The sequence below is a fragment of the Phodopus roborovskii genome, unplaced genomic scaffold (assembly GCF_943737965.1).
Source record: "Phodopus roborovskii unplaced genomic scaffold, PHOROB, whole genome shotgun sequence".
In the NCBI taxonomy this organism is placed as follows: Eukaryota; Metazoa; Chordata; class Mammalia; order Rodentia; family Cricetidae; genus Phodopus; species Phodopus roborovskii.
The window spans coordinates 11,246,698-11,261,334 of record NW_026126651.1 but is presented as its reverse complement, the minus strand read 5'-3'; the positions used below and the strand labels follow the sequence as shown (position 1 = coordinate 11,261,334).

The 14,637-nt window shown below is 35.0% G+C and overlaps 1 protein-coding gene across 4 annotated transcripts in view; it reads left to right on the top strand.

The window, feature by feature from the left end:
- Snurf (SNRPN upstream open reading frame) overlaps positions 1 to 14,637 on the top strand; it is an 89,523-nt gene that overhangs the window by 27,554 nt on the left and 47,332 nt on the right. Inside the window, exon 1 of one of the 4 annotated variants that reach the window (XM_051174169.1) lies at positions 1,743 to 1,883. The exons of the other annotated variants lie outside the window; for them this stretch is intronic. Coding sequence (XP_051030126.1) covers positions 1,864 to 1,883 — 20 coding nt within the window. The 5' untranslated portion in view covers positions 1,743 to 1,863. Of the gene's footprint in view, positions 1 to 1,742; positions 1,884 to 14,637 lie in introns of those variants that run through there. 4 annotated transcript variants of the gene reach the window in all.

The following is a 14,637-nucleotide window of genomic DNA, read 5'->3' as shown; positions in this document are numbered from 1 at the left end:
TCTCAGCAGTTATCCTACATTGCCATTTTTTTTTCCAGAAAATGATCCAATCCCATCAACTACAAATAGTTTAGTTTCAGCCATGCATACATGTAATTTGGAACATTTATATTCTCTCCCTCTCTTCTCTCTCTCTCTCTCTCTCTCTCTCTCTCTCTCTCTCTCTCTGTATTTCCCATATACTCTTTGTTCTTCAGACATGGATATTGTTGAGCCAATAATATATTTACATTTATTGGAAAAATGGAATATATGCATTCTTAACAGGCAGAAATTTGTCTTGTTTTCTTTTTTTGTTTTTTGTTCACAATTTGAGTGTGGTTCTAATTTGCCAAAATCTTGAAAAGACTAAGAGAGATGGAGAGGTGGTTCTAATGTTCAGACCAACTACTGCCCTACCAGAGCACTGGAGTTTGTTTTCCAGCATCCATGTCAGGCATCTCACAACTGCCTTTAACTATAGCTCTTTATCTCTGGTCTCCATTGACATCCCTACACACTTGTGTACAAACACAAAGGTACATACACATACACTCACACACACACACACACACACACATACACACACAGAGAGAGGGAGGGAGAGAGAGAGAGAGAGAAACACACAATACAAATAATTAAAAATAGTAAAATCTAGCCAATTGTAGTAGACATGTCTCATATTGAAGCATTCAGCAGGTAAATGCTGGTGGATCACAGCCAGCTCAAGGAATGTCTGATCTACAGTGAGATATCTCATGTAAACCAGGGCTTCACTTGAAGACCCTGTCTTGGTCACAAATTTTGAACAAAAATCAATGTCTTAGTTTGGGTTACTATTTCTATGATGAAGCATGGTGACAAAAACAACTTAGAGAGGAAAGACTTTATTTGGCCTAAATTTTCAAATTGCTGTTTAACATTGAAGAAAGCCAGGAGGAGAACTCGAACAGGGCAAGATCCTGAAGGCAGCAGCTGATGTAAAGGTCATGGAGGGTGCTGCTTACAGACTTGCCCATCGGCTTTCTCATAGAACCCAAAACAACCAATATTAGGAAAGGAAAGAACTACAAAGACTGAACCCATCATGACTAATTTTCAAATATGCCCTATATGCTTGCCTATAGATGGATGTTATGGATGCATTTTCTCAACTAAGGTTCCCTCCTCTAAAATGAATTTAGCTTTTTTGAAGTTGACATAAAACTATCGAGCACAATAAGGAATTTTCCTATGTAATAATCACTTTCACTTTTATTAAAACTATAATTACTATTTTCATAGTAACATTTTTTATTTTGAGAACATATTTGAACTTAAATATATATATACATATATATATATATATATACATTCACACATACACACATACACACACACACACACATTGAGTATGATTAATGCATGTTCCTAATCAGGATGTATTAATCATCAAAGAGTTTTCTTCTGTCAGTGTTTCATGTATCTACTGTTTTAGAGAGATATGGATAAATATAATTAGGATTATGCACTTCACATTACCTACAAAATAGCTTGATTTTGTTTCAGGCGATTTATACAGGAGGTTATGAATGCAATCCATTAACACCCAAACAATAATAGATCGCAAAGCACATAGATGCCTATCTTATGTCATTAAATTCAGAAAAGACTGTTAATAAGTTTTAAAACTCATGGCTGCCTATCTTATGTCATTAGATTCATAAAAGATTCTTGAGTCCCTGCAGCCTGGCAAACATGCACGCATGCGTTATTACAGAGTTGTATTGATTCACTAGCGCAGAATGGGGGTTGGGAGTGTGATGCAGCAAATCAGTGCAGCAGCAGGTCCTGCTCAGAGGAGATGGAAAGATGCCTGTCGAATCCACTTGAAGAACGGTCATCATGACAATGCAGCAACAAAGGTTAGCCCCTCTGTGCCCTGTTGTATGTTTCATAGATTATGTTTGCATATTAAGTATTATAGTTATTAAGTATTGCATATTAAGTATAAATCTCTATGGGTTACATCATTGTTGTAGAGACCTAAAATCTTTTGGCTGTAAAGAATAGGAAAAAACAAAATATGCTCTCTGATCAGGACCTGACTTCCTTTGTCTTCTACTGTGTTGTGTTGACTGCAGAATATCCCTTCTTTTGCTACCTGTGTGTTCTCTCTGTCCAGTTGTCTCCAGTCTCTTCGTTGGTGCCCATTTATATTTCAAATTTGAGGTAGTTATGGTGGATTATGACTGTGGGAGTAAGAGCAATGACAACAAAAATGAACAAGTGTTGTAGTATGGGGATATTGCACAAATTTGACAACCTAACAAGATAATTTCAGTTTCTGCTTGCCACTAAAGGATTCAAGGTGATGAAGGCAGGAGAAAGGTAACATACAGATGAACATATAGTATGTGTGTGTGTATAGGTCATAGGGAGGGGTATTACAGACCGTGGTCGGTTGGTTCTGCTGGTTTCTGATGGTTGGACACTAAGCTTAAGTATAACATCTATTGCTAGGGTAGTTAAAATAGAGGAAAGTGGTTTCCAAATCAGCTGTAAGAGAGAATTGTGGACAGAATGAATTAGAAAAAGAGAGAGAACAAGTGTGTGACTGTGTTTGTGTGTGTGTGTGTTCCACTTGAGTAGTATAACTGAGTGGATGATGTATCTGCAATATGCTACTTCATGGAAATAGGAGGGTTTTTTTTCTCACAAAGAGCCATTCAGTATACACAGAGATACAGAATGACAAACACTTTTCCTGTGACCTCAGAGTCTTGTGTCATTTGAATGTTGAGAACAAGCTTTTCAGAAACATGAATAAATAAATGACACAGACACTGATATTGGGGTTCAAACCTCAGCTGAATATCAGAAAAGCAATGCAGCCAGTCTCTAGCTATCTCTTCTATCTCAGGTGAAAGGGCTGATCCATGAACAAGCTCTTCACCAAGTCTCAAACAGCTGCCCCTCCTTAGTGCAGCAGGAGAACAGGAAGCTTCTCTGAGATCTTGCTTCTGTCTTATACACTTCCCCAATATTGGAAATAATGGTGTGAGCTATAGTTTTCTTCAGGACTGATTCACTCTTGTTTAGAACTGGGTAGACATAAATTCACAGAGATGCATCTTCTGTAAATCCTGCGTCCTAGGAGTAAAGTTGTGTTCCTCCACCTCCTAGATGCTGGCTGCTGGGATTAAAGGTACGTGGCTTCTATGGCCTATGGCTGAAATTGTTTTCTGAATTCTCGGAAAAGCTGTAACTAGACATACACAATATCTCACCACTATTCCTTTCTTCAGTTCCTTGTTTTTTTTTTTTTTCTGTGATACTGTCTAGTATCGTGTTGTATTATAAATATTTGGGAAATATGTTGTTTGAATTCGTCATCTTACCTTGTTCTGATACCCTACCTTGCTTGGTGTTTAAAAGATATGCAAATGGAATGCAACATTTCTTTTAGGCATCCACTGACAGATAAGTCCATGGGGGCATTTCTCCTTTTTGCTCTGTCATTAAATTCAAAATTGTATTTAGATTTAAGACTTAAAGTCATTTTGAATATGAAGGGATTGGTGCCCTGTTTCAGAACCACTGTTTCCAGAAGTTGTCACCTCTGCAGAGATATTTTAACACAGATATAGCACAGTGGGGATGAATAGTCTGGTCAACACAACAAAGCCTGCGATGAACTACAATAAGGCAGGGAACATTGCACTGTCAAAATCAAGAATGCAAATATGGCCAGGGAATGGTGGCTACAATGCTTTTGCTCTGGCTACAGCAGCAACTCCTTGTAGACAGAGGCAAGGGAGTGGCTTATATGGGTTTGTGCAATTTGTACCACTGGGATTAGCAGCAGTCACATTCTCCTGTACTACAGTAAAAACAAGAAGCAGAACTCAATAAATCTCACAGATTTATGTAGTCTCTGTTTGCATGACATTGCACATTACTTCTTTGCTGCATTCTAGTAAACTAGAGGATTAGATATCTGTAACCACTTTGAAAGATGATGCTTTCTCCAGCTTTGTCCAAGTCAGGCAAACCTACTATGTGAAATCAAGGCTATTACAAGATCCTAATACGAAAACAAAACAGGTATTACCTGAGAATTAATACTAATATTGTTTTCAATTCTCCAAATACACGTATACCTGAGCTCCCAGGCACATAATATGCATAATTCTTTCCTACACACACACACACACACACACACACACACACACACACACACACACACAAACACAAACACAAATGATGTAATTTGCTATTTAGGTACATATGCTTTGGGAAATTCTAGCAGAATGTCATGAGAGTAAGAAGGAAAATGAAACAAAGTCCAAGCACCATTTTTTCCTTGGTTCCTGCTCACTTACTTTCACAGCTTCTTTAGAGAATGTGTGTTGAAAACTTATACTCATTTCTTTCTTTAAAATTGACAATAGAATTTATTTTGGATTTATTATTTTATTTATGGATAAAATACATGCTGGTTTATTCCTCCCTTATAATTAATCCTACTTGATCAAGCAGAATTATCCTATCTTCATGCTATCGAATTGTGATTCCTTTGCATGTTTTCATGATTAGAGGTTTTAACATAATGTTTACTATTGTATACCATTTCTTTGGTTTTTATATCAGAACAGTATACACCTCCTAGCATACTTGTTTTTGAGGATTTTGAATATTGCTTGGATGAATACCAATTTAAAATATGATGTAAATACCTGCTATAAGAATATTTGAGGGTGGGTAAGGAGCTCCCATAAAGCATTAACAGGGAAATTTCACTGATGCCCTTTACGTAAGTCACTCCTTATCATTATTTCCTTTAACCATTGATAGCACTGCAATCAATCATTCCTCTCAGAATCCATTGCAGTTTACTAATTTCCATACCTTTGAATTTACAAAATGGAAAATGCTTCTCAGAAAATACACAGACAATGCCCATGTATAAGAAAAAAACACATAAAATTTTATCTTCTGGGGTTTCTGTTATGTCATTCAGAATAATTGTATTCATCTCCATTCATTTCCTGTACCTTTCATATTTTCAGTTTCTCATGAGTTGAATAACATTACATTTTATAAATGTAACAAATGTTTATTTCCATGTCGATGTGTAAACTGATTCCATTTTCCAATTATTGTGAATCTAAAACCAAAGAAAAGAGATAGCCGATATCTCAGAAGTATGACATAGGTTCATTGAGCATGTGACCAAAAATGTAAAACAAGACCATATACTAAATCAATTTCTAGCTCATTTTATAACCTCCACATATACATTTTTATTATATTTCTTTTGTTGCACTCGTTTGTTGTTTTGCCTTTTGTTGTTTTCTGTTTTTTGGTTTTTTTGTTTTGTTTTTGTTTGTTTTTTTTTGTTTTGTTTTGTTTTCAGGAAGGGTTTCTCTATGTAGATCTGGCTGTACTGTAACTTACTCTACAGACCACCCATCATGTTAAATCTGGCATAGATTTCTTGTTTTTTTAATGTCAGTGTCATATTGTCTTTTTATTAATTTAGCTCTATAGAATTAGTTGAGCATGGGATGGTGAATACTTTGTGGCCTCTTATTGCTCAACATTTTTTTTCTATACTGTGACTTTTATATCTCCAAAAAAATTTACCATTTCTATTTTCCAATTGATTACAAGGCTTTTTGAGACAATTTTGATTGTTATTATATGAATCAGTAGCTTTTGGTAGGTTCACCATTCTCTTATTAATAACACTGCCAATACATAACCATGGAAGTCATATCAGGCTCCGATTTCCTCTTAAACATATTATTCAGCTTCTTAAGAGTCACTGTAGCCTTTATATATGTGTGTTTGAATTATATATGTATATAGAGAGATAGGTGAATTTATTGATTTATTGGTGGCATACTATTGTCTTATGAGTTTTTTCCTCAGGATGTTTGTTGATTAAGATTGTGTGTTTATTTTCAAAGCTTCATCTTTGTTTAATGCACTTATCAGTAGAAAGAGGGTTCTGGTAATGCATTTAGAAACTTTTCCAAATATAGTTAATTATACAATATTCAAATAATAATCCTTTAACTTTCTCCGTTGCTGTTTCTATTGCCTTTTCTTCTTTTATGGCTCTGATTTCCCTAGCTAACACTTCCATTAGTCTACTGAATAGGAAGGAGAAGAATGAGTATCCTTGTCTTGTTCCAAATTTTAACAAAATGCATTTGAGTTTCTTTTAATTTAGCATTTTGTTAACTCTTGGCTTGAGGTGTGACATATCCCCTCAATCCCAGCAGTAGCCATTTTTCTAAAGAAAATCAACTCTTGCTCCTGAATACATCAATGGCACTAGCACCTCATCTAGGATTGCATCAGTGGGAGCCCCTCCACCCTCCATGCTTGAATATGTGCTCCATATAGTGAGGACTATTTATGTAACTACAGCTGCTGGTAAGTCATGATTACAGTAGCTTAGTCATGTATAGAGGAAAATATTTCACAGCATTCCTCCCTATTCTTTAGCTCTTATTTTCTGTACACAACCTTTATCAGGAGTCCTTACAAAGATTATTATAAATAACACCTTTATAGCTGAGTTATCATAGTGGCTTTTTCTCGGTGCTTTCTGTAATTATTCAAGAATGAATTGACCAGTACAACCTTCAATAAGAATCATGTCTAATCAAGATTGACAACAACACAAATCTCTGGATATTAACAAAAATATTAACAAGGCAATTTGGCAAAATGACTATTTATAAAACGTCAATGGGCTTTCCTGTAAGACTTACAGCTTCCTTACCCATTGTTTTTGTTTCCTTTCTTTGGTTTGTTTGTTTATTTTGGGTGGAGGTTGCCACCATATTTAAAGGCCCTAGTCTAAATATCCTTTGTTGTATCAATACCAATCAAGAAAAAAGATAGTTACCGCATAAATAATACTGCTACTATTATATTAGTACTTACATTTCTCCTATTACTTCATTGTTGTAACATGTAAATTCCAGCAATGGGTTAAAATGGCTCTTTTATCCTCTAGTCAAGAAGTCTGCATAATGAATTTTAGTACTATGTATTGAGCCAGCATGAATATTCTGGTTAGTTCAAGATCAATTTCTCTACAAAATGTGATCAAGTTCTAATCAGTAACTAAGAATAATGGTCAGCGCCTCTACAGTTTTAGATAACTCTTTGGCTTCTCTGACCAAATAAACCATATGGCAGGATCCCTTGTCTGGCCCTGAGATCTTCACCTAATAATCTATGTCTTTTTGGGATAGGATTGTGCACTCATCTGAGGTAAATTGTTGTTCAAAAGCTCTATAGACATGCATACAAATAAACACCACACACACACACACACACACACACACACACACACACACAAACACACACACACAAATACACACATGAATATTCACCAGATTTCATTTTTTGATGGTTGCCTTGAATGCCTAAGCTTGCAAGGGTTGGAACTTGCACTGTAGACGAGGTTGGCATTAAGTCCACTAAATTTTGTCTTTGAGTGCTGGGATTAAGGCATGTACCAACAAGCCTGGACCTAACCTCTTGATTCCTTTTCACTGTTTGGAAGTTTAGCTGAGTTGTGTCTTGCCCTGTGGTCACCCCTCCCTTTATTCTACTTAGCATCAGTCTTTTATTTAAAAAGTTTCCTTTTATTCCTGCTTTTATTAAATTGTGTATTTGTATTTTTTTGTTATTTTGATTTCTTATTTTCATTATAGATCTGCATAATACCGGTCAGTAATAACTGAGTAGTACAATCTAAGCTAGGTAGTTTATAAATGACTTCTGCCCAAGCTTCTAATCCATAACTCTTCTGTTTGCCTCAGGAAAATTTTTTTGATAAAGGAAGAGAGGATATATGGGCTTCACCAAAATACCACAAGAATAGTACCTAAGACACTAGACACATATCCTCTGAGACTCCTTGATCTAGGCTCTTAAATTTTAATTCATGCTCAGCACAATGGGCTTCCATGATCCTACTTAGTTTATCCCATTGAAATGTGCTTATAACATGCACTCCTTTCTTTACCCAAAGTAACAAAGACTACGTTCCTCTAAGGAAAAACAAAACAAAACATAGTCTAGCCTATCACAGCAATACTTCAATCCAAGTAAAATCTTCTATCTCAGGGTTTTATTGCTGTAGGTGCCATGACCCTTGCAATTCTTATAACGTTAAACTTTTCATTCTGGCTGGGTCATATTTCAGAATTTTAGTCTGTTATCTTCATGGTGGGAAGCATGGCATCATGCAGATAGAGAAGATGCTGGATAGGGAGCTGAGAGTTCTCTGTCTAGTTTAATAACCACTAGGAAGAGAAAGTGCCTCTGGACCTGCCTTGACTACATGAAACCTAAAAGCCCAAGCCTAGAGACATGCTTTTTCCATAAAATACATAAATACTCAGATAAGGACATAAATCTTAATAATGATACCCTCTACGATTCCATGAACAACATTTTATTCACACCACAACAATAACATGAATATATTTTTAAATACTTCAATATCATTATTATGCTACTCAGCAGTGAATGTGTATGTGTGTGTGTGTGTGTGTGTTTGTGTGTGTGTACATGTGTGTGTGCATGTGTGAATGCATTGGTATTAAGTTACTACTTGTTAACTCTAGACATTGAGTCCTTATCTTACATCCCATGTATTGCATTTGGTGCCTTTTCAACATGTACCTATCTGCCTTGTACTTCTACTACAGACGTGATCCATCTACTCTCCAGCAAATAACTGTGCCTCCTTTCATAAGAGAAAACTTGCAGTACTGGTCATTTACAAGTATGTTTTCATTCTCATACTTCTTCCACTTAGAGATTTTTTCTTCCTTTCAATGATAAATTTTTGTTTACATGTCACTCATAATTTTTTTTTTATTCTAGATTATGCATCTGGTAGAAGATAAAACCATCCTTTAGGCCATTGTATTTCATTGAACATAATAATATGTAGTTCTACGTATTTCTCAGAATAGTCTTTATAACTTTTAAAGTTTTCCTTTGTTTGGCTGAAATCAATTCCTAAATTATTTATTGTTTTTTTATTATTTTTAATACAATGTCTACCTATGTAGACATAGCTTTCATGGAGCTCTCTATGAAGAATGGTAGCCCTGAATTCATACAGACCCACTTGTCTCTACCAAAGAAGTCTTGAGATTAAAGTTTGGCACCATCACAAGAAAAAAAAATAAGAAAAAATGATAATTCCTATACTTTTTAAAGCAAAAATACATTTGCATTTCTTAGCTTTGTAGAGCTGAATATGAGAAACTGGTACTTTGATAATTTTGAATATTTTTTTGGGAGGGTTGAAGCTAGAGTTCCTCATATTGACTTACTCAATGTTGCTTTTACTTTTATTTTCTCTCCAAATTTCACCTCAATACCATTACCAACACCAATACCACCTCCAACTTCATCATTTTCAGAAAGCTCAACATGTTACTATTTTTCTTGATCTTTACTGCGCCTCTTGGGAAAAACATAACTTTTCAGATATACTTAAGAATTCTTATACCTGCCTTTTCTATGCTGCATTTTATTTCATAGCTACTACATGCTGCCAGGTAATATTCACAATCTCTAAACAAGTATTCAATCCAAAGATGTTAGATAGTATAATGTCAAAGCCCCCAATGAAACTGGAATATATAGACATTTTCATATTTGCCAGTGTTACTATGATTGGATTTGTTTTATAATTCACATTTGTGTTTCAACAATATGTAGTTTTTATTCCCAGGACTGAGACTAATCATTTGTAGTATAATATGGTACCCATTTACATAATTTTTACTTAAGAGTAATTATCATTTTTATCCTTTAATTAATAAATTAAAAAAATGTGTTCTAAGTTTCAGGTGAACATGTCCATGTTCATTTAGTGGTACATGATATGAATGAATGTACTTTGGCATGAAGGAGTTGAAGGAGAAAACTCACATCTGCTCTTAAGAACAGACCCATGGGTAGTGAATTGGAAGAACATGACTTTAATCCCAGCACTCATGAGGCAACAGCAAGTGAATGTCTGTGAGTACAAACCTAGCCTGATCTACAGAGCTAGTTCCTGGACAATCTCAAAAGCATTACACAGACATGCTGTTTCAAAAATAGAGCATACTTGCATAAGGGTTTTTTGTGTTACTTACAAAAATATTAATGCTGAAAGAAAATGGTCAATAACCTTATCATCATCAAAGATAACAGGATCATGGCAAACTTATATTCTGTCTATATTGTTTTACTTCACAGGGGTTTGGTCAGAAAATCTTTTATATCATTTATTGTGTCTAAGTGTTTTAAATATTTTACTTAAGACATAACAAGGAGGAATTGCTTATTCTCTGAGCACCAATGATTAATCATTTGAGATATATTTTAAATTTTTCTTGCATCTATTAGTTCATTCTCTCATTTATGTGTGCGGCTGGGTGGCATCGATGACAAGGAAACAATGCAGTTTAGAAAAACTTTGAGGGACTCAGTTCTTTCCCTTCTAATACCTGAGTTCTGTGTGTAGAAATCAGGTCATTGAAGCAAGTTTTCTCAAAGAAAGGCTGTGTACTTCTGAAGAGGTTATTCTAGCCCCATTTCAGACTTTTCATACCACTTCTTAAGCAATTGTGTGTGGTATGTGTGTGTGTGTGTGTGTGTGTGTGTGTGTGTACGCACATGAGTATGTCTGTGTTTGTGTGTGTATGTTAATATGGAGTGATTATGGATTAGAGGAGGATTATGGTGAATTAGAGGAGTTGGAAAGTGGAGAGGGAGCATGGAAATGATGTTAACTTACTAGGTTTCTATTATTATATTAGAAAAAGAAAATATTTATTTGAAAATGAATTGTGAAAGAGAAAATATTTGCTCTGTGTTTTATGAATATAGCTACTCTTTCAATGAGGAAGTAAATGTAAGTTGTAATTTTAATCTCAAATTAGTGTTAGAATGTGAACACAAAGATTATCGGTTGTCTCAGGAATCCCTGTTCCTTATTTTACACTGAGATATAAAAACACCCCTTCCTGTTTCTCCTCACTAAGGAAACAGATCCACAATATGTCCATATACTATAAAACATTTCTTGATTCATAGCTATAGCCATTAACTATTTTGTTTTTTTCCTGTATCAGCCTTCTTGCTAGAATGTTAAATGCAAAAGTTTGCAGCTAGATGAATGTTCTATAATCTAAGATGATTTCAACTTTTTCATGTACACCACCAAGAATTAAATCCAGACCTGTACATTTTAGTGCCTTAGAGTCCATTTAGAGAAAGAATCATACTTGGAAACTGGTAGGTAGAACATCTGAATATTTCAAAATGTCATCTTGAAAATAAACTCCAAACAAACAAACAAAATTCTTGTTCCCAGAATTTTCAGTTAATTTTCAGTTTCACCTTTTACCATTTTTAACCATTCTCTTTATTGTCCTCTAGTTAATGTTTTGTTTATTATATATGGAGCAAGGAGAGCAGAGGAGATAAAGAAAATTTCTAAATATCTATGACATATTGGAGAAGAAGCTTTGCTTAGACTAAGAGAGGATTCAGTCCATAGTTTCAACTTTCACAACCTTTGCAGATTTATGTTTACAAACTCAGGATCTGGAGACCCGAAAGACTGAGATACTTCAGTTTGTAGATGATCCTATTTCATTTCAGTGTACTTTTATATATGAATGTAATCAGGAAAACAATTATCAAAGGAATGTTAATTGCGTTCACAAAACCATGATCAGATATACATGTAATAAACACCAATACATCCAAAGAAAATACTGAGAAAGTGTTTTTTTCTCAGAACATTGTAATGATAGACGAATTTAAACATGATTTGCCTAACATGTATGTAAGGAGTAAGGTTTTGTCGCCAGCATAGTCTAACCACAGTGCCAGCCCAAATTAACACAGAGAGACTCCATTTTTTATATTATGCTGTTGGCCAGTACTTGTTTCTTATCAGCTAGCTCTGTCTTAAGTATTAACCCATTTCTATTAATCTAAGTATTTCCACATGGTCTCGTTGTACCAGAGAATGGGGCCGAGACCTCTGTTCTCTTCAGTCTCTACATGATGACTCCTCCTTACTACTTCCTTGAATCCTCCTTGTCTCCTTGTCCCACCTATCCTGCTTTCCTATTGGGCTACAGTGCTTTATTCATTAACCAGTATGAGAAACATATTTACAGAATGACATCTCCCATCATCTCCTCTTTTCTATCTAAATAAAAAGAAGGGTTTTAACTTTAACAAAGCAAAATATATCACACAACAATTATCAACTAAGAATCACAGTTAACAATATTTAGTCCAAAGCATTTTTTTTTTTAATTCATCTTCTTAGAATCCCCTTGACAGCGCCCCCTATCATCAGGAAGTAGTTAGGAAAGGACGACACCCAAATTCCCAAATATTGTCTATAAATGTTTGTTTTCATTTAAATGGACTTGATTATATAAAATAAATAAAAAATAATCAAAATAAAAAACAATATGTAGTCCATTAACATTTAGTAAGATTTAAGAAAATAGTCCATTATCTATTCTATCTTTTTGAGTTTAAAGTCTGATATGTAACTTATCTTTAATCCTAACTGAGGAAAACTTTAACCATAACTATCTGTCTTCAACTCCTTCAAAGACTACAGAAGGATAGTACATAAACTCTAGAAATGACAGAGACAACTCACTGCCTTGTCAGTCACCCGAAGTTCTTTTGTAATCTTCCATCTTCAGCCCGTAGGCCATAGTGTGTCTGGCAGACTCCTCAGCAAAGCAGGAAACCTTAAACTGTCTTCTTGTATTGGCAGTTTTTCAGTCACTTTTCTCTGTGTCCTGCAGACTGTCTGGCAAACTCTTCCATGAAGCAGGAACTCTGTAGCAATGTCCATCTTGAATCAGCAGTTACTTTTCTGTGTGTCCTGCATGTCCAGTTTATACAGCATAAAGTCCAACAGTCCAGGCAAGTGCAGGATCTTGTCCAAATGGCTAGTCTTGCCATATTGGAAGTAATCATTATAATACATTTCCATAATGTCCATCTTCCTTTATGATACAGTGGTGTTGCAAGAGCAGTAATGCCTCACTGTTAAGAAAAATTCTAAACCATTTAAAATGCCATATTCTGCAGGTCTTTGAAAGGTTTGAAGAATGCCTATTTATCTCAAATATATGTCTGTATATCTAGAAATCTTAACTAACTTAACTATAAGATCTGACTATCACAGGTACAATCTATAATCTGTATTGAATTATACATTACATTTCTACACAATGCCTAAACAAGAGGAGAAATATACATATCACAAAATTGACCTTAAATTGTACCAATAAATGAATATCCACTCCAAAAGAAAGTACTCATATCTGTACCATAATTCCCTTTTTACCTTTAAATATACATTGGTTCTGGACATTAACCATTTATAACCAAACCCATATAAATGTAAACAAACATTCATAGACAATAATTGGTAATTTGGGCATTGTTCTTTCCAAACTACTTCCTGCTGGTAAAGGGCGTTGTCATGGGGAATCCTAAAAAGATGAAGAAATCCTGGCTGTAATCTGCAAGGCTGCTATGTCTCAACTGTTTTGAATGTTGGATCACCTGCGACTCTGTTTCAGGGGGTCTGGCTTGATCAAACCACATTAGTCTGGAAGGAATTCACAGCTTTTCATTTTCTGTGGAAATAAAAATAGAAATCCTTTTCTCCAGTAATTTGTCCTTGAACTTAAATTTTTCAGTCAAAGCATTTTTAAAATATATAAATTGAATTAATCCAGCAGCATTTCTCGTATCAGTTGTTGTTATTTCCTCAGCAGTCAAACAATTTAAAGATAACAGAATAGCGTATAATATCCACAGTTTCTCTCTGCTTTCCATCTTTATGTGGCTTTTTTAATTACTCTGTTTCTTTTAATTTTTTTTTTCATTTTTTGAGACAGGTTTCACTCTGTAACTTTTATCTGTCCTCAAATTCACTCTGCATTCTAGATCTACTTTGCAATCAGAGATCTGCTTGCCTCTGACTCCTGTGTGCTGGGATTAAAGGCGTGTGCCACCACACCCACCTCCTCTCTGACTTTCTAAAACCATTTTATTTTTTTTCTCTCCAAAGCCTATGTATATATTTTAAAACACATATAAACCTTTAGAGGTTTTCTTAATATGAATCTGTCTTTTCTGTAAATCTTTTTCTGGCCATGAGCCTTTTGTCTGGTAAACAACAACATTGCTAAAATGAAAGTCATAGATGTGTTAGCTGCCATCTATCCAAGATGGTGGCAGGTACTTTTACTGCCAGCACTGAGAGCTGTGCTCACTGCCTTGGTCTACATTGCACACAGCAGCATGTTGCTGGCTTGGAGATGTGGTTACTGCCATTGCCAGCTCTCATACACACCAATGAATTGTTAGCAGAATTTTTTAAAAAGCCTTGCTTTTTTTTTTTTTTTTTTTTTTTTGCCATTTATGCTGAGTCAGGAAACTGCCCTTAAAGGACCTGTGGGAATCTCTGCTTGAATCTAGCAAAACAGAGTCAAACCAAGAGAAATGCTGTTAGCAAGAAACCTTGTTTGTCTCTCTTCTTTTGTCTCTAAAACCCTTTCTTAAGCTTTTGATAAATTTTAAGTG